This window comes from Parasteatoda tepidariorum, chromosome 5 (genome assembly GCF_043381705.1).
Source record: "Parasteatoda tepidariorum isolate YZ-2023 chromosome 5, CAS_Ptep_4.0, whole genome shotgun sequence".
Taxonomy (NCBI): Eukaryota; Metazoa; Arthropoda; class Arachnida; order Araneae; family Theridiidae; genus Parasteatoda; species Parasteatoda tepidariorum.
The window spans coordinates 55,260,808-55,285,448 of record NC_092208.1 but is presented as its reverse complement, the minus strand read 5'-3'; the positions used below and the strand labels follow the sequence as shown (position 1 = coordinate 55,285,448).

At 28.3% G+C, this 24,641-nt stretch overlaps 1 protein-coding gene across 2 annotated transcripts in view; it reads right to left on the bottom strand.

The window, feature by feature from the left end:
* LOC107457041 (myosin heavy chain, non-muscle) overlaps window positions 1-24,567 on the bottom strand; it is a 74,037-nt gene extending 49,470 nt beyond the window's left edge. Inside the window, exons 1-2 of one of the 2 annotated variants that reach the window (XM_016075081.3) lie at window positions 24,014-24,567; window positions 6,723-6,879 (exon numbers count right to left, since the gene is read on the bottom strand). In XM_016075081.3, coding sequence (XP_015930567.1) covers window positions 6,723-6,879; window positions 24,014-24,367 — 511 coding nt within the window. In that variant the 5' untranslated portion in view covers window positions 24,368-24,567. The remainder of the gene's footprint in view (window positions 1-6,722; window positions 6,880-24,013) is intronic. The other variant, XM_016075089.3, reaches the window with a different exon arrangement.
* Between the last annotated feature and the right edge of the window lie 74 nt (window positions 24,568-24,641).

The following is a 24,641-nucleotide window of genomic DNA, read 5'->3' as shown; positions in this document are numbered from 1 at the left end:
ATATATTAAGTAAACAAAAAATTTAAACTAATATTACAATGATATTAAAAACTTAGGAAAAACCTATTACATTGTTAAAAATTGTTAAAAAATTTTTTGAATTAAAATTAAATTTGAACAAACAAAGGTTATAATACCTAAAAGTGTTTGAATTAAGAACTATGGATTTTTACTGGATAAAGGTATGGATTTTCTTTTCAGATTTAATATTCATGGGGGGAAAAAAACAGGCCAATACGATTTTAATTTAGACAGGATTTTATAGTTTTAGGATTATTAGCAATGAACATTTTTCTAATCCTTATTAAAAATTCATTCAAAAGGAATTATAGCCTTTACGGGTGGGAAATTAATATTTAAACAATAGGTGTATGGATGATTTTTCAGAATGTGTGACATTCAAGTGGAGTAAAACACAATTTTGATTTATAAAAGGTGTGTTTTTTTTAAAATACCAATTAATAATAAGATTAATCTATACACTATTGACTATCATAAAACATACATTCAACACACGACTTCAGGGTTGTAAAAAACCCTAACCCATTGGGTTTTTTCAGTGTTTATTTGGGTTTTTTCAAACTTAATTGAATTTTTCATCATTTTGTTTATTTTTTTAAAGTCTTAGACTAAGTCTTGCTGAATTAATAAATGATATTAACTTTATTAATAATTAAGCCATTAATAATCATGATTATAAAAACATTTTATTATCAATGTATGTCATTTACATTGATAAATTAGCAATAATACTTTTAATGTGAGTAATAGGGTTCAATTACCATTTTAGGATTTATCTATTCCATTTTCGAATAAAGTTGGGAAAAAAAACTGCTAGATGTTTAAGTAAAGAAATAAATTATTTTAATTCAAATAAAGGACATCAATTTTCAAAGTAAATTTTTAATTTGAAAAATGTATCTATTCAATGATACATTGCATTACTTTTTTGTGTTATTAGGTCCTTTGATATGCATGTACTGTAAAAAAAAGATGAAAGAGAGCTTCGATAATAAGCTCTAGTATTTCAACAACAAGGAATTCAAAGCAAGATGTTTGAATATGTATTTCACCAGTTAAAAGATGCTACATTCTAAAAGTATTATTTAAAATACATTTTTATAAATAAATTATTTCCCTATTTCATTAAATTGTTATTCTAATAATTTTTTTTGTCTCCTGTTATGAGAGTGATTTCAAATTGTATTGTGACTGTGAATTAGTATCTCAAATTTTTGTGAGAATACCTTAGTACATTATTTCCACTTCTTAATAATACATGTTTTTAAAAATGTTAATTAAAAATTTTTGAGCATAGAATATGGAAGTAATAGAAATATAAATGTTTCAACGTATGTTGTTTGTATCTCAATGTATTATTAACTCAATACTTAGAGCTGACTTGTTAACAATAAAATGCAATCATGAAAAAACCCACTTGGTTTTTTTCAAGTGAGTATCTCCAGGAAAAAAACTCCATCCGGGTTTTTTCGGGTACGGTAAAATTACAACAGCACTGCATGACTTTTTACTTCATCTCAAACTGCATAATTTTAATATTGTAAGTTTTAGTTTTAAATTTCCATCTCAGAACTATTCAATTGATTCCCTCTTCAAATTTTGGACATTGCCAGTTAAAATTGAACAGTTTTAAAATTATGTAAATATTTGTGTATCTAACAATTCAAATATTTTTTGACGATCATTAAATTAAAGAATAAAAAAATTTTAATAATAAAATATTCATAATCATGTTGATTTATCTTTTATAAAAATTTATAAATAATAAAATATTAATAATCACGTTGCTTTATCTTTGGAAAACTGAGTTTTACAATTGTATTAAAATATTTTTAGGTTCTCTTAAGAAGTATTAGAAATATCGCAGACTACGCAAAAATTTAAATTAACATTATGGGCCACTAACTTCTGCTCAAACTACCAAGCTTTATTTAATTTTCCTAATTATGGCAATTCCCCATTTTTTGGAGGACGAAAAATCAAATCAGTTAAAAAAAAATGTTTATTCAGAGAAATTAGGTTTTTGTGTCTGCCTTGCTTTACTGCTTTAAAATATCGATTAAACAAGAATTACAGCATATTTAAGGCTAGCCGGCCCTTTCAACCATTAAGATCGGATCGAAGTCCGTGAAAATCCAATTATTAGATCAAAATGTATTAAAGCTGTTCCGCTGCATTAGGATAAAGGACGGATCTAATATCGTTTGATATATCTAAATAGCGCATATATTAATTTTAGTTAAAAAAAAATCAAACACGAAAAATTTTTAAATTTTAAAGTGTCGCACTCAAACTATGGTTTCAAAAGTACAGAGACCGGTTTAAAATTTAAACCTGTTAATGTTTTTTACTATTTTCAGCGTATTTCGGAATATTTTTGGAACTAACAAAAAAAAAATCAAAAAACTAATTGCACCCATTTATAAAACTCGTTTGGTCGAAGATAACTTTTCTCAAAAATAAATTTAAATAACACTTAAAAAAATTCTCCTCCAAATAAAAGTAGTCCAAATTAAATAAAATCCAAAACTTAAAGGAAATCGGGAGAAAAAAAAAATTTTCTCTGCCTTTTTTTAAAATTTTAATAAAAATTAAAACTTATTGAATCCATGAAACTTTTTAAGTGATTTCAGTCATATTTTACAGATTATAATTTAAAAGTAGGTAGTTTAAGCGGATGTAAACATTTTTATACCTTATGCTCCGAATGTTTTTTTTTTTTTTTTTTTTTTTTTTTTTTTTTNGAGGGCATAAATAAAAAAATTTTTTAAATTAGTGTCTATCGGAATGAACGAGTAACGATTTTGAAGTAAACGGGATATAAAGGTGAATGCAAGTATGTTTTCTTTTTAATTACCATAATTAATTCCATAGATTTCACTGAAATCGGTGAAATAAGATTAAAGCCAAAGGAGCCGAAGGTTCAAACTTTTGAGCGCTCTCCCAACCAAACAATGAAGACCGCATTTCGCAGATTGCGGCTACCCCTTTTATTTTGGGGACCAGAAATCCGAATCCTTCGAAAAAAGGTATGTTTGTTCAGAGAAAGTACGTTTTCGTGTCTGATTTCGTAACTTAAAATATCGTCTGCACTAGTGAATTAGCATATTTGAGGTCACCCCCTCAAATCATTAAGACTGAGTCCTTAAACGCAAAGATCCGATCATTAGATCAAAAGTTATTCAGAGTAATCAGTTTTTTTTTCCTTCTGTACATTTAAAAATCCGGCCTTCGTTCACTTTACACTATGCATGATCAATTACTAAATAAGTTAATTTAATATTTTCTTTTCCTATTACAAGCACGTAATTGACTCCGTATTGGCAAGTGCCGATACGTAATTGGCTCCGTTTTTGAAATGATAAGTATTGTGTAGAATTTGGCTAAATGTTCTTTTTTTAAGATAAAATACTTTGAGAAGGATCCATTTTAATGAAAATGTAATTAATTTTTGTGAAGGTCTCGCTAACGACACGAATTGCTTCGAAACAGACACCTGCCTACACTTATACATTATCGAGTTAAATGATTTTTCACCTTGTTTAAATCCGTAATTTATTAGCATTATTTTTTAAATTAACCACATCCAACAGCGGAAAGAGACGAACGTTAGCAGAATAAGAACCAGGAGTTAGAAAGATTACGCCTTGTTTCATTACCCTTTATCTTTGTTTACATCCACACAAATAGCAATTTAAAAAAAAGTTTAATGAAAATACAAGTCTCCAGACAAATTTTTATATTTAGTAGACCTATTTATAAGTGGGTTTCTTTTAAGAAAATAATGCACTTTGTAAGATGGAGAAAAAAGTTCAAAATAGACGATAATTGATGTTAAGTGTTCAAAAAAATTTATAAAATATTAGACTTGAGCAAAAACTTGGCAACGATAAAGACAATACAATAAATTAAAAGTTTCAAAATGAATTTCGGTTATTTTTTACACAAGCTGTAGTATATATTTCAGTAAATACAGATGCCACTCACTCGTAACGCGTAAAAAGTACTTAATTTGCGTTATTTACGTTTAAGTTAACGTTTTAAAAATAGCACAATAAGATGAAACCAAAGATAAACGAGGCATTCTTGTCCCAATGTTATTTCAGTTGCTGCTACCAATAAACTTTACTCAATGAATAAATCCGCAAGATCCAAGTGGGAGGGGGAGTTGTAAGAAAGAAAATTAGTATAAGCGAAGAAGAAGAAAAAAGGTTGGTGCGTTTTGAAAAACATATGCCATTTTAAACCTAATGCAGAACACTATAGGATAACAGAAACACAGTGAAAAACATAAGTCAAGAAAAGAATTCAATAAAATAATTTAAAGAACAAAAGGAAAAGAAAAACTCCTCACCCTAATTATTTTATTGATTAACTTTGAATTGTAAATAAAATCCTTAGTTAAAAATACTTATTTACTTAATAAAAGATTTTTTAAACTAGTACAGTTTTCAAATAAAGTGAAATTTATTTAATTTAGCATCTTAATCCCCATAATGAGGTATATTATCAAACAAGTGACAAAAAAAACAAAACAAAAAAAACAAGAAAAATCTAATTATTTATTAATAGTTGAAAACGATCGTTCAGGTTTAAATCGAATGATTAAAAAATAATAATAAATAAATAAAATAAAAAATAGAAAACTTAAAAAAGACAAGTGAGTAAGATTGCTGCAAGCATTCAGTTGTTAAGATTGAATTTTTTTTTAAAGATAAATGCTATTTGATGAAACCCATTCTGAAAAAATTCAGAAGTACAAAGATCGTATGCATTTACTATACACAGGTAACCAAATAGATAATTTCTCAGTAATTTTATAGTAAGAATAGTAGTAATTTTTATCTCCATGCAATACCAATTAAATGATTCAAGAAAAAAAATCGGATGTTCATTTAACCAAAGTAAAAAAAAATAAATAGAGAAAGTGAACTCTCATTTTTTCTTTAGGTTTTAGATGGTTTTCTTAAATAGTACTAAAGATCAGCTTATTTATTTAGAATTAGAAAGTAACAAATTGGTTTTGGGAACAAAAACTTTAAGTCTATGTTCTCCACGGATAGAAGGAAAAAAAAAAAAAGAGAGAGAGAGAGAAAGACGAAAAATTCTTTAGAGTAAACTGAAATATAAAATAAACAAATCGAATTGAGGGGGAGGTAGTCCTAGAATTTAGAGATTCTCTTCTCAAATTCTTATATCAAAATAACATTAGACGAAAATCCCATTGCGGTGTATAAAAATCCTATTTTTAACATGATAACTCAGCAGGAGAAGCGTATTAAAAAAAGAAAAGCGAGATTACGTTAAGCGAAAGAATCAGCTGTCAACTATTTGCGGCGAGCGGGAACAACCACAAGAAAACATTATTTTTTTTAAAACCTTATCTAACTCTTTATCTTACATTCTGCGATAACAAAATAAAAGTTTGGTGACCTATTACAAGCGTAAATTAACATAAAAAAAATAGAATTACATTAAACCTAATAGTATAATAAAACATCTTTTTAAAAATCTAAGTTAGCCAACAAATTAATCAAAAGCTATAAGCGTAATCGAATAATAAAAACGAAAATACAGTACAGGTAATTTGATTTTGAATCAAATTGGTTTAAAATTAAAGTTATCGAATCAGAAAAAAAAACACCTTTTTTAGAAAACAGCTTTGGAAGTTCGTGAAAGTTTATTTCACGCAAATGCTAGTCAAGACATAAACATGCATCGTTTTGATTATGATTTGAAACTTAAACTAAGAGTATTTCAAAAATTGCGGATACACATATTTCCCCAATGAGGGCAGATTGGCTTTATATAAATTGGAAATAACTTTATTATTAAAAAAAAACAAAATAAATGTAAAAAATTTAACCGAAATGTATTGATAATATAGAATTCAAAATATGTTAGAAGTTTTGCACGCCTTTTCTGAATTATAATAGATTTTCAACTTTCTCAGAGGAAAAACTATCTTAATTATTCTTTTAAAATATATGTAAATTATTTACATACAAAATTTTTAAGTAAATCCTTGCATTTCATTTGTTTGGAACATGTTATAATTAAAACAATTTTCTTAAAAATAAATAGATAGATAAATAACCAAATGACAAAGGATTTAAATATATTAACATCTAGATTTAATAACTCTAATTTTTTTAGCTTTGACTAGAAACTTCTAAAGATTTTAAGGTCATACAAATTAATTTGTCAAACAGTTATTAAGTTTCTAACGTTAGTATATTTATGTAGTTGATTATCAATTTTTGGTTGAAAGTCCGGGGATATTGGCCATTGACGTAGGCTGTGCATTTCTATTCTAAAATGCAATAAATGTTAAAATTTCAACAAAAAAAAAAGAGAAAAAAAAAGATTTAAATATTTTAATATTTAGATTTAGTAACTCTTATTTTTTTTTAACTGTGACTAAAAACTTGTTAAGACTTTTACTTTGGAAGACGCAAGACTTTAAGACCATAGAAATTAGTTCGTAAAACAGTTAAAAAATTAATGACGTTATTCTAGTTATATAGTTCTTCATAATTAAATTTTGGTTGAAAGACTGGGAGCTATATGTTGGCCAATCAAGATGTCGTATTTAGCCCCTTAGATGCATGCTATGCATTCTTATTCTAAAATGCACATACTGACAGTAAAAACTTAAAAGAAGCTTAAAGAAGAGATGTATACTAAAAGATGCTACATACCTTGAAGCATACTTCGATAGGCACCGTCAGTTACGGCAAATATGTGAGGTGGAACTTCATGCCTTTTTTTACCTTTATAGAGTTCGATAACTTTTTCGGTATAAATTGGAAGACGTTTATAGGGATTGACAACCACACAAAACAAACCAGAATAAGTCTGAAAAATAAAGACACATTAAATAATTCATTAAATTCAAATGTAGGTAATACAACCTTTTATAATCGATTATGATATAGATGGAAAAATTAATCGATTTGGTAATATCATAAAAGTTAACGCCAAAAAAGTTAATTTAAAACGAACAGAAAGCATTACTTAAAAATAATATTGATCATCAATTTTTACTTTTCTTCGCAATGGAGTGCAGTAGGTAGTTATAAATTATTTTGCATGTTTCCTACATTTTTCTACAGAGTAATGAAGTTCTTGGTTTGGGTTCTATAAATCTTGGTTGTCTAAGACATGTTGGTGGAGCCCAATATTTTAATAAAATTAAGCATGAAAGCGGCTTCTTAAAATTAGCCCTGGGTTCTAGATAATTTACATTTTTGTTTAACTCCGATCGATCTACGGATGGAATAAAATTTAAAAAAAAATTTTTTTACCTAGGTAAACATTAAAAAAATATCATTATTTTTTTCTCGAAAAAAATTTCATGAATTTCATAAAAAAACAAAAGTTAGTTTTTTTCTTATTAATATTTTATTTATTTATTTTGAAGGGAAAAAAACACATTTCTGCTCCGTACCTATCCTTCAAGTACATTATTATGACAACCCAAAATGCAAAAATTTATCATCCCATGTCAACAGCAAGGGTATTTCCTTTTCAATTTAACGACATTACTTCTCGGTTTCAAGAAAAGTGTTTCTTGGCACGTTATTTGGCAGCTCTTTAAACAGCAAATCAGCAAAAGTTAATGTTTTCTGTCACACGATCGCTTCTCTGGAACAAAATCTTGATGGTATCTCATAAATTCAACGAGTCTCTAAAAACTATCTTCAACAAGAAAAAGAAAAACAAGAAAAAACAATTTACTATAAAATAATATTTAATGTTAATTTTTTAAATAAGTCCAAAATGATGTTAGTTCAGTTCTTCAAGCCATGTGACCAGCTAACTGCCTTTTTAAAGATTTAACTCTAGGTGACGTCGAATGCATAGAATGGTACTGCCGTACAATTGAAAAATAACTATACCATTACATGGCAGAGTAAAGATAACTTAAAAATTGACAAAATCCTAACACCTAAATAGTTAAAATCCGCAGCATATTAAGTATTTTCCTCTAGTAAGAGGTAAAAAATTACACGACCTCGCATATCGGGTTTTGGAGGTACAGGGAACTTCATCGAATGATACCTATCGAAACAATCAGACATATAATTTAAAATTTCTGAGGGTTTTATAAACAAAAAGTAAAATTTTGTACTTGTACGAATTTACGCATATGAAATTGATGTCAAAACAAGAGAGGCATTGTTTCCGATGTATTTGTATAAAAGTACTACGGCTGACTTGTACTTAAGTACACCTTTTGTATTGCTATTTATTACCGATGCAATATTTTACTCGAATCGAATGAGACGTAACACAAGACGGACGAAGGAATAGTTAAAAAGTAAAATAGGTTTTCTGAATAAAAAGAACTATTTCGCACTTCTACTTATTTAAGTATAATAATTGCTAATAAGATCCTGTTTCCTACGTAATTTTTTTGTTTAATCGAATAAGATCATGGACGAAATAATATTTTAAACTTGTAGTAGTTTTATGGTATAAAAAATAAGATTTCTAAATTGTACTTGTTATAAAGTACAAGGTTCTAATTGTGCTATTTATTCAATCGACTCCAGCTTTGTCTCATATAAATGATCGTGAAAAATTACATTAGAAAACATATCTTACTATCCATAAGTACATGCCAACATTTTTTATACATAAAAACCGTTGTAACTTTTGAACTATTTCGTCTTATTGATTTGCGCCTAGTTCAGTATGATTCGATTCAAGATAAGGAAATACATAAGAAATAAAGCCTCACTTACTTAGATAGCAATGTTAGATGCGTACGCGTACAAAATTGTGCATTTTGTAAATAAAACCCTAATAATATCAGTCCTTCATAATATCTTGGGATTCGTTTTATTCGATTCAGCGTAACTCACTTTATCGAAAGCAATACCCCACATATTTAAATATATTATTTATTTATTATTATATTTTTGATGTTCGGGTTTTGTCATTTAGTTCGATCATTTCGCTTGCTTTACTCATATTATAGTCCTGTCATAACCAGTTAACATCTTCCAATACTTGGTAATGTTCTAAGTATCTCAAAATAGATTTACTAATCCAAGTCCAAGTCTCTGCCCAATCATCAAAATGTGGAGAATGATTAGTCACAAAAAGAATCAAGAGGATTAAAATAATCAATAGCCAATTTATTGAAGTTATACTTCTTATGCGACTTCCAACAAGGTTGCGTTAAACGTTTAACGCTACATTTTTATTGGCCGGGTAATCACGTGGTAGGATCCAGTTTTCCCTCATTCATTTCCATATTGTTTTGGTTCTCACTAGCATAAAAATAATAAAAGTCAAATACTCATATAATTTAATAGGATAGTATTTTTTATTTTCAAATTTAGTGGATAACAATTGTAAAAAATGAGTGAAAACAATCCCATGGACAATGCGACGGATTTAAGGTTATGTCAAGGTACGTCTCAATTGATTGTTAGGTTTTCTCTTCTGAAATTACATTATGACGCATTGACATACATTATTAATACAAATACATTTTCCAGGGACGATGAGGCAACCACAAGCACTTCCATTGGTTCAAGAGGTCCACGAGGGAAAAATACGCAATATTACCGTGATTACAGAGCACGGAAGCGAGTGGAGCAGGAAAAAGAGACGTTGAATAGAACTAGTGATCCTTCTACGACTGCTGATTCTTCTACAATTAACGTCGCTGGTTGCGAAATTTAACTTCTTCCGCGCGGAGGGACTCCACGCACTATTTATTTTTGCTTGATAATAAAAGACGGTTACTAAAGAAATGTGTGTAGTTTCATCCCACAAACGAATAAATTTAAAATCTTATTTAAAACTTTTATAGATTAAAAACAAGTTTTATAAAGTTCAAAGAATTTTTTTTAAAAAAAAAGAACAGAAAACTATTCATTTTTCTTCATTTATTTACATTTTCAGTATTTTAATTTAATTTTCTGGTGTTAAAGGTTAGGTGTCAAATTTGAACAATTCTAAAGTAAAATGATCTATCTGATTTTATTTTATGGTAGAAAGAATACATTCACAATATTAATACATACACAATATTAAATAAGTTAAATCCATTTTTGCTTAGTAGATATTGGGTCTGTTCCATAACACAGAGCTTTTTGAAAATTTCTTCAACTTATGTTTATCGATTGACGGTTGTTAGTTGTTAACGGTTGTTAATTGTTTAACGGTTGATTTTTCGATTGATTCAATTTATCATTTTCACGTGAATCAATATTTTAAGTATTTCTTTCAGAAAATTTAACTATAATAAAAAAAAAGTTAAATTGTTAAAGAAGAATAAAATACAATCTAAAATTTTTATTATAAACTTAGGGAACATTCTTACTGACTACAGTTTGATAGTTCTACTTTAAATGCATCAATCAAATTCTTAATTTCTAATTAAATAGATTACGTAAATTTTTATTTTGATGAAAAAGTGACAAAAAATATTAACGGTAAAGTGTTGGAAAATATTTTGTATCAATCAGAGCTTATTCTAGGCAGGGTAAACAGGGCGCAGCACCCTGCTGCCCTTTTAGTCAAAAGAATCCACCCTTAGTGCCCTGATGTAATAGACTCCATACCCTTTTTGTTCTTTCTTTTCTCAACCCTTTATTTTTTTCTCCAAACTCTACAATGGATTTCTTAAACTTTTGTTATTTTNTGAATTACTACTAAGCTAATTAGCTCATTAACTCAATATAAATGCTAATTTATTAATAAAAATTAGTTATTAATATGATTGCTTTGCTACTATTGGTAAAGTTAAAAACAAAAAATTCTTTTACTAATTTACAATGTTTTTTAACACTAATCATACCATAACGGGTCAAAAGACCCGTTTTGGTATGTTGTATTGTATTGAAAAGTGTTGGTATGTTTAGTGTTAATAAAACGTGTAAAGCCCATAGAAAGAAATTACTGCCTTTTTAGAATAATAATGCCCTTTTTTTAACTTTTGCACCCTGCCCTTTTTTCTGCCTAAATTGAGCTCTGGTATCAAAATGAAAAGTTTGTTTTCAAACTATTTGAATTTCGAACACAAAATCGTTTAGGAGGAAAGAATATCTCTACTCTTCTAAGGTAAAAACCGATTAAACTTTTCAGTTTGTTTTCGAACGACATCGTCAGAACGGTTTGGAGAGGGGAACTGACCCATTCTTATTCATGATGAATTTATTCAGCTTGAAACTAGGCTAGAAAATTTCAGTCTCAACAAAAATACCTAAACATAGCCGGATAAAGAATTTAGCTTCAATCTAAAATAAACAAAGGCGGGAAGAGAAAAACTTTTCAACAATGATTTTAAACAATGTAGTAATGTGTAGTATAATGATGAATAAGTTAAAGGGCAGGGAGCTAGATTGGTAAAGATTAATTTCTAGGCTCGCAATTCATTCTCAATCCAACTCACATAAAGACCATCTCTGTTTAGTGAAAAAAAATAAAAGCGTAACTTTAAGCCTCATCAAGAAAGGGAAAAGTGAAGCACAAAGAGCTTTTTCTTGCAAGAAACGATACAGGGGGATTGTTTTAAATTAAACGTTAATACGTACAAAGAATTCAGATCCATACTCGAGAGAAGAAAGAAAAAAAAGCATATCTAATCATGCATAACTTCAACAAACGGTATCAATATTAATAAACTCATTTTTAGAAAATAAATGTACGCGAAATAGGTATAAAATATGTAAAATTAAATGTTCAATCTTATAGATGTGAAGCAATACAGAGTTCGAAAATTAGAAAACCGAATCATAAAAAACTTCTACCCCTTAAAAATAATCGTTATCCTGTTTTAAAAATATAAATTGCTACCTAATATTTTTAGGGTTTGAAAGTGCAGAGAAGAAAAAGATGGAAAAAATGTGTGTGTAATAATTACATGTGACAAAAACGAAGAAGTCGTACAGTGGTGGAAAAAAGACGTTTTAGTTATTTATTTTTGTTGTAGAAGGGAAGATGCTTCAAGTATTTATCAACAAGTTAATTAAGCATACATGCCAAGTAATAGTGATTGAGGTAATTTTCTGACATTCCTTCACACGTCATACCATTTTCTTTAAGTATTCAACTACATTCTTTTTTAAAACTGAAATTTCAGAAGGTGTCATATCCCCTAAGAAAAATAACAGCACTACGAAACAGGATCTCGCATAACTATTTCGCCGTTCTTTTTCGTTTTAACTTAATTTCATTTCATAAAATTTATGAAATCTGCGCAGAAAATCTAATTTCCCCTATCCAATTTTTCGAATTGGGAAATAATTATATAAAATTCCTCAATTTTTATAATTTCCAAATACCAAACGAAATTGAATCGAGATGTTTTGTCTGTGTGAACGGTTACAGCCCCATAAAGTCATAGGTAATCCATGCGTAAGATTTGACATTGAACAAGCCGGTTTGAGCAAAGTGCAAACGTACAAAATATACATATATATAAAAAAAAAACTGTAAGGAAAACTTGTATTTAATTAAAAAGAATATTTTAATATATCAAAATTACGTTCTAAAATACTAAGTTCGCAATGATTGAAGTTGCTCGTTTGTTATTAAATTAGCCTGCTAATAGTAAAAAAGTTGTTCTGAACTTAAAAAAACAAGATGCAATTAAACCCAATAAAGGTTTCTTAATAAATCGAGCAGATACTTGTTATTAAGTCTCACAAATAACAAAAAATCAACCATAAGCCACAGGTTTAAATGCAAACTATAGTGACATTTAATACTAGAAAGACTGAAACTTAGTATATACCTATATTGCCCAAAAGCAGTCAAAATGACTGCACTGTGAAAGACTAACTAATGTGTAAAGAAATTTGTTTAATTAATTTTTACCATTTTTTTATATTATTTACAGTTATATAACAAGTCATTAGTAAATATTAACAATAAAAAAATTTACTTCACTTGGAAAGAAAATAGTAATTAATGCATTATTATTGGTACAGTCCGCAAAAAAAAAAAACGAATCACCCTGAATAACTTTCGTTCTAATGATCGGATTTTCACGAACTAAGTGTCAATCTTAATGGTTCCTGGGGGTGACCTCAAATATGCTAACTAATTAATGCTAACTATTAATTAAGTTACGAAATCAGACACAAAAACGTACTTTCTCTGAATAAACATGTATTTTTTTTTACATATTTGGAATCTANTTTAAAATTTTGTCTACCCCCCCTAATTCAAGTGTCTAGATTCCAAATATGTAAAAAAAATTATATGTTTATTCAGAGAAAGTACGTTTTTGTGTCTGATTTCGTAACTTAATTAATAGTTAGCACTAATTAATTAACATATTTGAGGTCACCCCCAGGAACCATTAAGATTGACACTTAGTTCGTGAAAATCCGATCATTAGAACGAAAGTTATTCAGGGTGATTCGTTTTTTTTTTTGCGGACTGTACATTCTTTGCAAATGAAAAAGCATTTAAAATAACTTCCTTTAGGCAACCTAGTGTTAAAGAGAGAATGTGCTTCGTATCCAAACCTTGTTAGTCCGCTTTCAGCATTTATTTGGTGCAATGACTGCGAAAAAATTAGTTTCTTTAAATGAATAGAAACGTTAATTATTAATAGTTGGGTCTAAAAGAAAAATACGAATAGTAAACGGTTTTTCAAAACGTTAGGGGAAAATATGTGTTGTTGAAAAAAAGAGGGGAATTTCATAAGTAAAATAAAATAGTTAATTAGTTAAAAGGACATTTTATATCGATTTAGTTAAGTTAGTTTAGGTATCGTAGACCCAGGAATTTTACCCAAGGATGGAAAAAGAAAAAAAAAAACCGTTTTACAGGTAATAAAGTATTTTTTTTCCTCCTCAAATGAATTAACTAATTTAATTTTTAGTAACTAATAAATTTTAAAGTAAATAATCTAACACAACGATTCTTAGGGCTTCGTAACTAATTTTGCAGCGTGTTTTAGATGATTGACTTATGAATGCACATTGAAGGGCGATATTTTAAGAATCGCAAAAGTGTGTATAATTTCAACATCCATTTATAACTAATGTTAATTTATTATTAATTTTATTGCTTAAAGACAAGATTTAAAAACAGTGATGTGTAAAGTATTAAAAAGAAAGTACAATATTATTCTATTCTACTCTAGAAGCAAAATGTTTGCAGAAGAATTAAAAGAAAAAAAAAGTTTTAAAAAAAATAAAAGTTGTAAAATATAAATAATAAAGAATAGTTAACTTGTTTTGTGTGCAATGGCAGTTAAAAAAAAACAACAACAAAGAAAACAGAAAACTCAAAGAAAATTAGATGCAGTGCTAGAATTCAAAAAAATAGGGAAATAAAGCATCCTTTGAGGATCCTAAACGCAATTCATTTGTCTCAAGCATGAAATATAAGAAAGTGATTGGCGGTTAAGTATATTTAATGCAATTATAGCTAAAAGAACAGAAAATTACATTAAAATAAGAAAATTTAGCTAAAAAAACAGAAATTTCAAAGAAAAAAGATGCAGTGCTGGGATTGAAAACGATGGGGAAATGGAGCTTGTTTAAAGGATCCTGAAGCAACGACATTAATTTGTCTCAAGTGAGAAAGCGAAGACATTGATTGAGATTAAAATGGTTCATGTACATTTAACAACCTACACTTAATTCTTCCACTCATATTCAAAAGTATACATGTTTTAATCCCATGCTAAGCTTTCTCTCTTTTATTACAATTTTGTTACTTTTTACCCCAAGCTATATTACAACTACATCCATCCGAGTGGGTAGGTTGTACTACTCAACTTCCAGTTTTATTTCTTCTATTATTTAACAACTTACAATATAGGAATCTTAATACTTTGTATAATTCACCTTATGAAAAGGACATATACAATTATACCATCAAAATGATTTCATTTGATCAGAGAAGATTTTCAAGGAGAGAAAGGTAAAAAATGTTAAACTACGCCTATCCTCTGCTAACTACTTTCTGTTCTTAGAACGGATAACGAAAGCAATAAAAAGCATGTTCTTCCTTTGTAATGTTAATTACATATTGTTACGGTTTATTACATTGTTAACATATTAACTGTTAGTTTTTCCAAAGATACACAATATAGTTTAATATTCTAAAGTAAACCAATGGTATACCTACTTATAATACAAATGTAACACATGGAGGACCTCTATGATAGTTTTTACTCGAACATGCAATAATGTCAGTAAGCACTTGCAATACCTTTCCCTTCTTCAAACAATTGACTTTATTTATAAAGCGTTTCAGTTACAAATAAGAAGCCAAGTAATAAGTCAAGGACTCCTTAATGTCACTTGATTTTTTTTTTATTTTTATAAACTATTATATTTTCTCAATAGAGTAATATTTTAATTTGTTTACAAAATTCATTTACGGATGATGATAAAAACAAAATCCTTTCAAACTTTTCGAGCAAAAATATTTCAACTTGGAACATAAATTATGATCTTTAATATCAATTATATGCCCATGCTTGAACTAAAAGCTGATGACGTGTCAGCATTAAAGGGGCATTCCCCAAGCATCCATTTATAGATCTAACAGAAGAAAAAAAACAAGAGTAGTTGGAACAGGGACAACAACATTCTGTGTGATTAGCAGTAGTCTGTCACTATTTTAAACTTATGTGTCAATTCAAAAAATTCTTTTTTCTCATCTCTGATGAAAGATAATTACATACTTAAAATATTTTGGGAATGCCTGTGAGATGATTCATGCTCACAGTTCATAATCCGGGAAGTTGAAAACTAGTTAAATAAAAGTGCTCCAGCCTGAAAACTAAATTTATTTAATTCTTTATAAAAACGTACAGGCATTATACACGTAGAAAACAGTTAGAGAATTACTATAAATGAGTAATCAAATAAAATTGATTCACCTGTCAGTAAAAAAAGTTGGGTTAGTTAATAATTTAAAAGAGCAAATATAAATACATAAACATAAATAAGAAGCGCTGTTAGGAATGAGAAATAATAAGAGAATCTGAACTTTTTTTAATCCTGGACTTAAATAAAAAGTTTAATAAGTCAGATAAAGGTTAAAATTCGCGAGGATATAAAGCTTGAACTTGCGAAGAGAAAAGCCAAATTAAGTAAATTTTTCAGATTACTTAGTTAGAGCTTAAGTATTCTTAAATTTTTTTCTCTTAATAATTTTTTTTCCTGAACCCAAATCTTTGTATATTTGTTTAGCTTCCAAAATAAAAAGAATGCAATATTTCATCACGGCCAGTCACATTTCTAGTGATTACCCTATATTATCCTCGATTAGGGATTAAAGCAAATGTAACGAGTGCAAATCACCGTATTTTAATTAATGTCCACAGGAAATTCTGTCTGGTGCGAAAGACTGATTGTCAACTTACGTTGTTTTGCTACATGAAATTCTGTTTCATAACTTTTGATCAGACATTCCAAGACCAGCATCCTGGGTCCTTGGTATTTAAGTTAAACAAGACTTAGTGAAAACTATAGTTGGGCAAAACGAATCATCAAAGTGGTTCGAATCAATTAGCTAAAGGGATTAGTGATTCGAATCAATAAGTGATTCGAATCAGTTCCTAATAATTTAAATTAAATCTATTCCAACAAAATCAACTGATAAGAGCCTCTGATACGAATCAACTGATTCGAATAATTTGCAAGTTGGTGAGCTGAGTCGCCGAATCAGTACCCAACTCTAGTGAAAACCTGCAGGTTAATGTTATTTAATAAAAGTTATATTTTATTCCAAATACTTAGGTATCTATTATGTTTAAATATTTTAAATTATTGGCACTTTGTTTACATCTTTTAATACGCTCGTACAAAATTCAATCTTACAAAAATTTTGAAAGCTGGTATATGCAGCTTAAATGTTTTTATTTAAGTAGTTAAAATCTGGTTTTTAACTACAGTAATAAAACGCATAAATTAGTATTATGTGCTCCACTGTCAGAAAGAGTCTTAATATACCCGTTTTAAAAGTATTTTTAACACCCTCATGCAGTTTTTGTTCTCCATAAGCTTTTTTGTTTTTGTGTCCTTCTTGTTGCGTTAGATAACTAAAGTGATGAATTCCAGTAAACTCAGACTTAAACATAAAAACCATAAACGTAATCAAAAAATTTTACGCATGTACAACTCACACTGCACTAATAAACACAAAAAGAACCAAGTTACCATTTGGGGCACTATATTCAATACATTCTCACGTTTAAACTATTTCCCGCAACATATATATTGATTTTAATAAGAAATACTTAATAGCATTATCCTTTGATGCGTAATTGAACTATACATGCCAAAGCAAAGTGAGTTAAAAAGTTCGGGTGAAATATAAAGGTGAAGAGCTGTTAAAGAAATTCAAAAAAAAAAAAAAAAGAATATTTAGTACTCGAAAAAATAAATGGATTACCTTAAATATCTTTTGTTCTAATGATCGGATCTTCACGATCTAGGTTTCAATCTTAATGGTTCGAGGGGGTGCCCTCAAATATGCTAATTAATTAGTGCAGACGAAAATTTAAGTTACGAAATCAGACACAAAAAAGTACTTTCTCTTTATAAACATACCATTTTATCGACGGTTCCAATTTCTGATCCAGAATATATAGAAGGTCAGAAATCTGGGAACAATCTAGGAAATATGGTCCCCTTAGATTGGTCAGGACAGCGATCCCAAAGTTCTGGATACTTAATTCTAATTTTACCTTTTGCGTATTTCGTGATATCTCGAGAACTTTTTCAGCAAAGTGAAAAAAAATTGCACGAAGTTATAAAAATTCGTTTATTCAAAGATAATTCCAAGTAAAAGATCACTTTTAATACAATTTTTTTAAACACCATTTCAAAAAATGTAATTTTACATGACTAAGTTCAACGAAACCAGCTAAATAAAATAGTTCCTGAGAAATTGAATTTTAAAAAAGTCATACATTTAACAGTTTTGACGATTTTAACTATGAATAAAACTGTCATGTTAAAAACCTGCGTCAAAACTTTAAAGAATCCCATCTCTATATTTATTGAATGTTAAAATAAAAATTTATCTAAAATTGTAATATTATGTAATAACTGAAGTTTATCCACATTTTTTTTTAAATTACCCTCTTATACTATTTTATGTGTAGATTTCAAAAAGTAATTCTCTCTCATTATCAAAATAATAGAAAAATTTGTAGTTTATAAAAATAATTAAAAGCATGATAAAAGGCAATCTCTGTTCATATATATATATATTTCGAAAAAAGTAAACTAACAAAAAAGGATTATTTAAAAAAATAACTTGAAAGTTTCTCTCTATAATTTAAACTGAAAATTGTGAGAAAGATGCATTTTAAAAAAAAGTATTTGTTAAAAAAAAATAGTTTTAAAATTTAAAACCACTTAAATTTGTTAATATCCCTTTGAAAAAAAGATTACTCCAAATAATTTAACCAATTGAGAATAATCCTAACAAAGCAAATATTTGTAATAGTAATCAGAATTAAACCTATAAACAGATATACAACCTGGTATTAAAGCTATTACAGAAAATTTTACAAGTGTTAAATTATTATTTAAACAACGAATTAATTCTTTTCAAAATGGAAAGGAATAAAAAGTCAGTGTTTTTAAGGGATTTCAGCTTATTTTTACAAAAAGGACAAAGAGGGCACATTTATTGGGATCAAAGGGCAGGCAGAACGGGCTGCCCTTAACAAAACGCCAAGGGAGAACACTGTGTTATAATTATTAGGAGAAAACAACACAAAAAATTCAGAAAGCATTAAAATGCAATTAAAAAAAATTCTGTCATTTCATCTCAAATCTATCATTTATATACCAATCCATCTTCAATTTTAATAACATTTGAAGTAATGGGCATACAAAACAAAGTAAGTCATTCTAATAATTGTTAAAATTTTTAACTTGAAAATTGACTTAATTATAAAGATATGAAAGAGTGACATTTTTATGAAAAATGAAAAACTTGGAAATATATTAATGGTTACTTTTTTCCTAATTGTTGGAAAAGAAAATTTCAAATTCCATCAGAAAACTAAAGAATAGTCATTTCAGTTGATACCCTATATGAATTTTTGATACTAGGTCAAAGCAATAAGTTTCATGAAACAAATAAATAAGCATTATATATAAATAAGCATCCTTCCTCTTTTTAAGAACACGTTAGAGAAGTGATGCTATCATCTCCGTTTCACTGAATGGCATGTAACTTTTTCGTTTTTGTAGGTCAACTTTCTTAAGGATTTTTATTTTGTGTAACTTCTAATAGCTAAGTCTCCATGGGTATGTGTATGAGAGTGAGGGTCCATATAGATATTGAAAATTTATTTAAACTTATTCTATGATTGTGTTTATAACTGAAACACTTCCATTGGCTACTCAGCAATGCGAATACACATTTATGAAAATCCCTTACAGCCCATTCTAATGGATTTAAATTAATGTCAAATCTGAAGATCTTGATGATAATAAATGCATAGAGGTATTGTGATTTTGCTAGAAAGTTCTTTTGTACAAAAGGATGCATCCCAAGAAAATCATACAAACAATTCCTAGTCTACTAATAATTTTTCTGTTATTTACTTCAAATATTCTTTAAAACATAAATCGGATAATGTTTCCTTTGTTTTAATTTTATAATATATCAAGCACACTTTCTGAATCAGGGAAAGTTATTTTCCATTTCTTGGGACTGGTTATCACTGTTTTTATATCTTTACATTAAAATAAATAAATAAAATAATATTTTCTTAGATGATGCAGATTTAAAATACAATATTTTTTATTTCTTTAAAAAAAAAAAGTCATTAATTCTTTAAACAAGCAATTTACACTATCTTAGATCAGAAAGAAGCAAACAAAATTATCTTTAGATATGTTGATTTTCAAACTATTTTACTTTTATAGAAGAAATTATAAATTTAATATTTTAGAAATCATTTTTAAGGATTTGGAAAGGTTCTAAAAAAAACTAAAGTTAATCTGATACATATCACATTTGGTGGCAGAAAAAAAAACTACTTTTGAAAATTTTTATTTAAAATGTTTTTTCAGTTCCTTAAAGCATTGACCCCCAATCCTCGGGCTGCAAAAGGGACATTAAATTATTTCCATTTTACTTACTGAGGAGTATTTTTCTGAGGTTTGAATGACTTTCCATGTACGGAAGTTTAACCGCGACACATCACCTAAACTCCCCCCCCTCCAATATTGTACATGTAATTATATTCATTTGATACAATACAATTCAATTTAAATTATTAAATAAAAACATTCAATGTTCCTCAACTCAGCGGGCCTCAGTAAAGTTATCAAATGTTGACCAGTCTATGATGATAAAAAGGCTAGGAAGCACTGCTTTAAAGGCCTGGAAAGATATTTTCAATGCTCTATGGAGGGCCGGGATAGTCTGGTTGGTAGGGCACTTGGCCCATGTTCAAGAGGTTGTGGGTTCAATCCCTATCGGCCGAAAACTCCCTGTGTAGTAAATGGTGACTGATGCACGTTAAATCTGCCAAGTCACAAAGTTCTCCATGTCCTCATAACAAATCATACCTTTGGAGCTACTGATCCAGAAGTTTCCTTGTCTTCTGGGTTGGTTCAAAATTACAAGGCTACGGAGTTGAACATTGGTATTCGTATGCCCAAAATTGGGTCGTATGTTCAATGACGGTTATAAAATAAAATAAAATGCTCTAAGAGATTATCACTTTTGAAAAAAAAAATTTAAAGAGCATACCATCAGTGACTTCTTAAATCTGGACAAAGTTTAAGAAAATGGACAAAATTAAAAATGTGTGTTTACAAAAATAAGCTTAGCTTGAAATAAGTGTTTATGAAAATGGACATAACATTTGATTTAGTTTTTGAAATTTTTTTATGATCATTTTTTCTTTATTCTAAGAATAAACTTAATGAATCCAAATAACTTTGTGATGTGATATTGTCCATTTACATGAAATTAGTCTTTTCTTAAAGGTCACAGTTGTTATTGCAAGGTTGCTACAAGTAATATAAATTTATAATAGTGATTATTGAACTTATGTTGTAGGAATTAAAAGTTTAAAAATTCACTTTATACAAAGAAATTGTCTGAAAAGCAATTGCACATCCATAATTTGACATCCAGAAATTGCACATCCATAATAAAGCTAGCCATACTGACTCTGAAGTCGGGACCATGACATGTAATGATTATGTTCAGTTTTTTTTTTTTTTTTTTTTTAAAAAACAGAAAAAGTAAGCACAATATGAAGTCTTAAAAATATCTGGTTAACACAAGCATGAATTTAAAAAAATATAAGGAGATCAAGAAAAAAAAATTGTTTTTGTTTTTTTTTTGGAATTTGTTGATTAGTGTGAAGAGTTAATTTTTTTTGAGAATAGTTTCTGTTTGTATTTAAGGTATTACAATTTATTTTGCAAAGCTTATACTAACCCATTATGGGTATTTCAATTTATTTTTGCTTTGTTGCTGTGTGGTTGTTGAGTCAAATAAAGGGGGGGGGGGGTAATAAGAAACTGCTCCTTCAGTAAAGCATGCACAGTAAAGCTTATTAAATAAACATTGAAAACTGAAAGCAGTATGTTTGCAAACATACATTTTGAGTTTTGTATATTTCCATAAACACGTATTTTGAATTTTGTACATTTTTGCAAGCACATATATTGAGCTAAGTCCAGATTTAAAAACTCTACTTTTTAAAGTGTTAGAAATGATGACTGGTACAAAGATAGTAATAAGGAAAAAAATGTTGCGCTAAGCAAATGTAAAATTTGACATTTCAACCAGCATTTATCTTAATATAAACTTTTTAAGGCTTATTAATAATTTAATAGTAAAATACAAAAACTTCACCTAAAATCATATTTCAATAAATATATGGTATTTATTTAATACTTTAAAATAACTATTAGAAGAACTGTAAAATGTACTTGAATTACATTAATAATGAATTTAAAAACAAAAAGAGATTTATTATTTTAACTTCAGACGTAAATTGCAAATTTGCAATTTTATATGCTATATAAATTCATTTTACTCTTTGGGATTTTATAACTCAACTGCCTCAAATTAATATAGAAACTCATCTGATAAGACTCTTTGGGTGACCTGCTCTGGGTTGTAGTGCCAAATAGAAGAAGAAAGGTTCTTTTAGTGACATTTATGAAATGTTTTCCCCCCAAGAAGAGAGTCAAGTCATATTGTTTACCCAAATTAAAAGGGTTATTAGGCAATTTCATTATACAATGGACAGCATAATAAAACAAAAATAAATAAATATATAAACATTTAATAGCAACCCTACATTTCTTAGTTTTTTAATGATTATAAAATCAAAAATTTTAGTTTTTAAATATTTTGTAGTAAGTTCATTAAAATTTTAATAAACTTTGTATCTAACGCTAGTAACATAAAAATCCAGAGTTTTAAAAAATAAATCCCATTATTGCTTATTGAAGAAGAAGAATTTTAAAATAAAGATTCTATGTTTCATTCTGCTCTTTCTATGTTATGTCAGTCGCTTTTTATTTTTCTACAATAAATAAAACATTTATAACTTCCATCCATTTTTCTTACAAGCATAATGCTATTGAAAAAAAACTCTATATAATTTTAATAAATTATTAAGAAAAGGTTATCATAAATTTATCAATAAAAAAAGTTTCAAAAATAGGAAAACCTATCGAAATGTAATGCCAGTCACTATGGAATTGATATTTTCTCATTTACAAGCAAGGTCCAATAACCACATAGTACTACAAACAGGGGTGGCATGAATTGAATACTCTGGGAGAGTTTGATTATTAATGATTACAGATTTTCCTACTGAGCTAGATGCAGCACCATATTTTTTTAACTACTTGGAATAATTCAATTTTTTTTAATTTTAGTCAATTTTAATACTGCTATTGTTTTAATTGTATATTTATCATAATTAGTATGACATAACCTCTGTTGACATAAATGCCACTTGTCCATCTGATTAAAGGTGTACTCCAGTGACACCAAAGTATGTTTAGATTTTTTATAAATTTTATTATTTGCAATTTTAAAATTTATTTTATTGCGACTAATAAAATTATATGCATTTATCAACTAAATAGACAAACAAAAAAAAACTTTTGCTTAAGGTAAGTATTTAAAAAGTAAGCATTTCTTATAATAGATATAATGGCACTAAAGATTACAAGAGAATTTTAAGGTAATGAAATCCAAATTCCCAAAGGATCCGGTCCATTATCGTCATTATAAAAAATAAACTATCTCATAAAAGATTATGCCGGGATTTTTACCAGACTCCTCTCTTCGTTTTAAAATTCAACAATAAAAGTACATAATGTACTAACAAAAAAAAAAGGAATGAAATTTTAAAAAGTCATAACTGTTGCAATTAGGTCTTAAAATTAACATTGGTCCAGTATCATTAAAATTGTATTCGGACTACCATTAAATAATTAATTAACGGTTTCCCTGATCAGAAACTGGTGTAAAAGAATGGTATGCTGTCTTGGTCATGGTTTTTTTTTCTCTCCTTCCCAAAATAGCAAATTACATCAAAATTTTAAACATTGCACATTTCCTACATTGTAATTTTCTTTAAAATTCAGTTATAACATTTTCTATAGTGTCAATATACATAAATAATAGAGACAATGGACCAGCGAAAATGTATATTTACAACAATATCTTTTAGTTACCGGTCCTGCAGACCGGCAAACTAAACTTTTCAAATTTTCTATACCCCTGTCATGATTAAACATTAATTGATGCTTTGTGGAGAAAGACAAACATGTTTACAACTATACCTGCTTACGTGCATACACACCTAACGTTTTAACGTAAGTTATATGCAAAAATCAAAAGAATTAACATTCGAAGAATAATTCCACGATATTAAACTAATTATGTTTTCAATAGAAAAACCTTTTTGGGCTGTCAAGACACGAAAGATCAACAGAAGTAAACAAACATATTCAGATGTTTTCTAGTGGTCCAAAATTTTACTTACATATATTAGCCCTGAAAAATATCGGTCTTTAAGATTGTGCAAAACAGAGGCTTCATTTAAACATGTTAATTCTGCCATATCTTCCACTTTAGAGAATCGAGGAGGGTTCATTTTTTGTACATCATCTTTAGCAACGACACACCTTTTATTGGTTTCGATGATTTCCACCTCCAAATCATCGGCTCTTTCTTTCTTAATACTAGCAGCAACAAAGCCATTTACTTCATGAGGTATCCAAACTAATTTTTTTGCAGTCCATTCCGCTTGAGCAGTCGGATCATTAATAAAATTTCGATCCACAACAAGATATTTTAATTCCGGATCATTCATATCATAAGATCCAGGATCCGCCATCTTCGAAATAATTCGTATTAACAATCAATATTATCACTTTGCATCTAATATTGGAATGCTAATAAGTATTTCGGTGGTCTTGATTTATGACAACTAACAATTCTGCTCAATGTTATTGTCATGAGTATAAACTAAGATTAAAGAGACAGGCGTACTTCCCGAAAGCGATGACTACTAAACGTCTTGTCCTGGTTAACAGTTAATTAAGTTTACAGTGAATCATAAAATTCCCCAAGAGGTTTTGCGGAAAAAAACATTGCGAGCTGTAATCTAC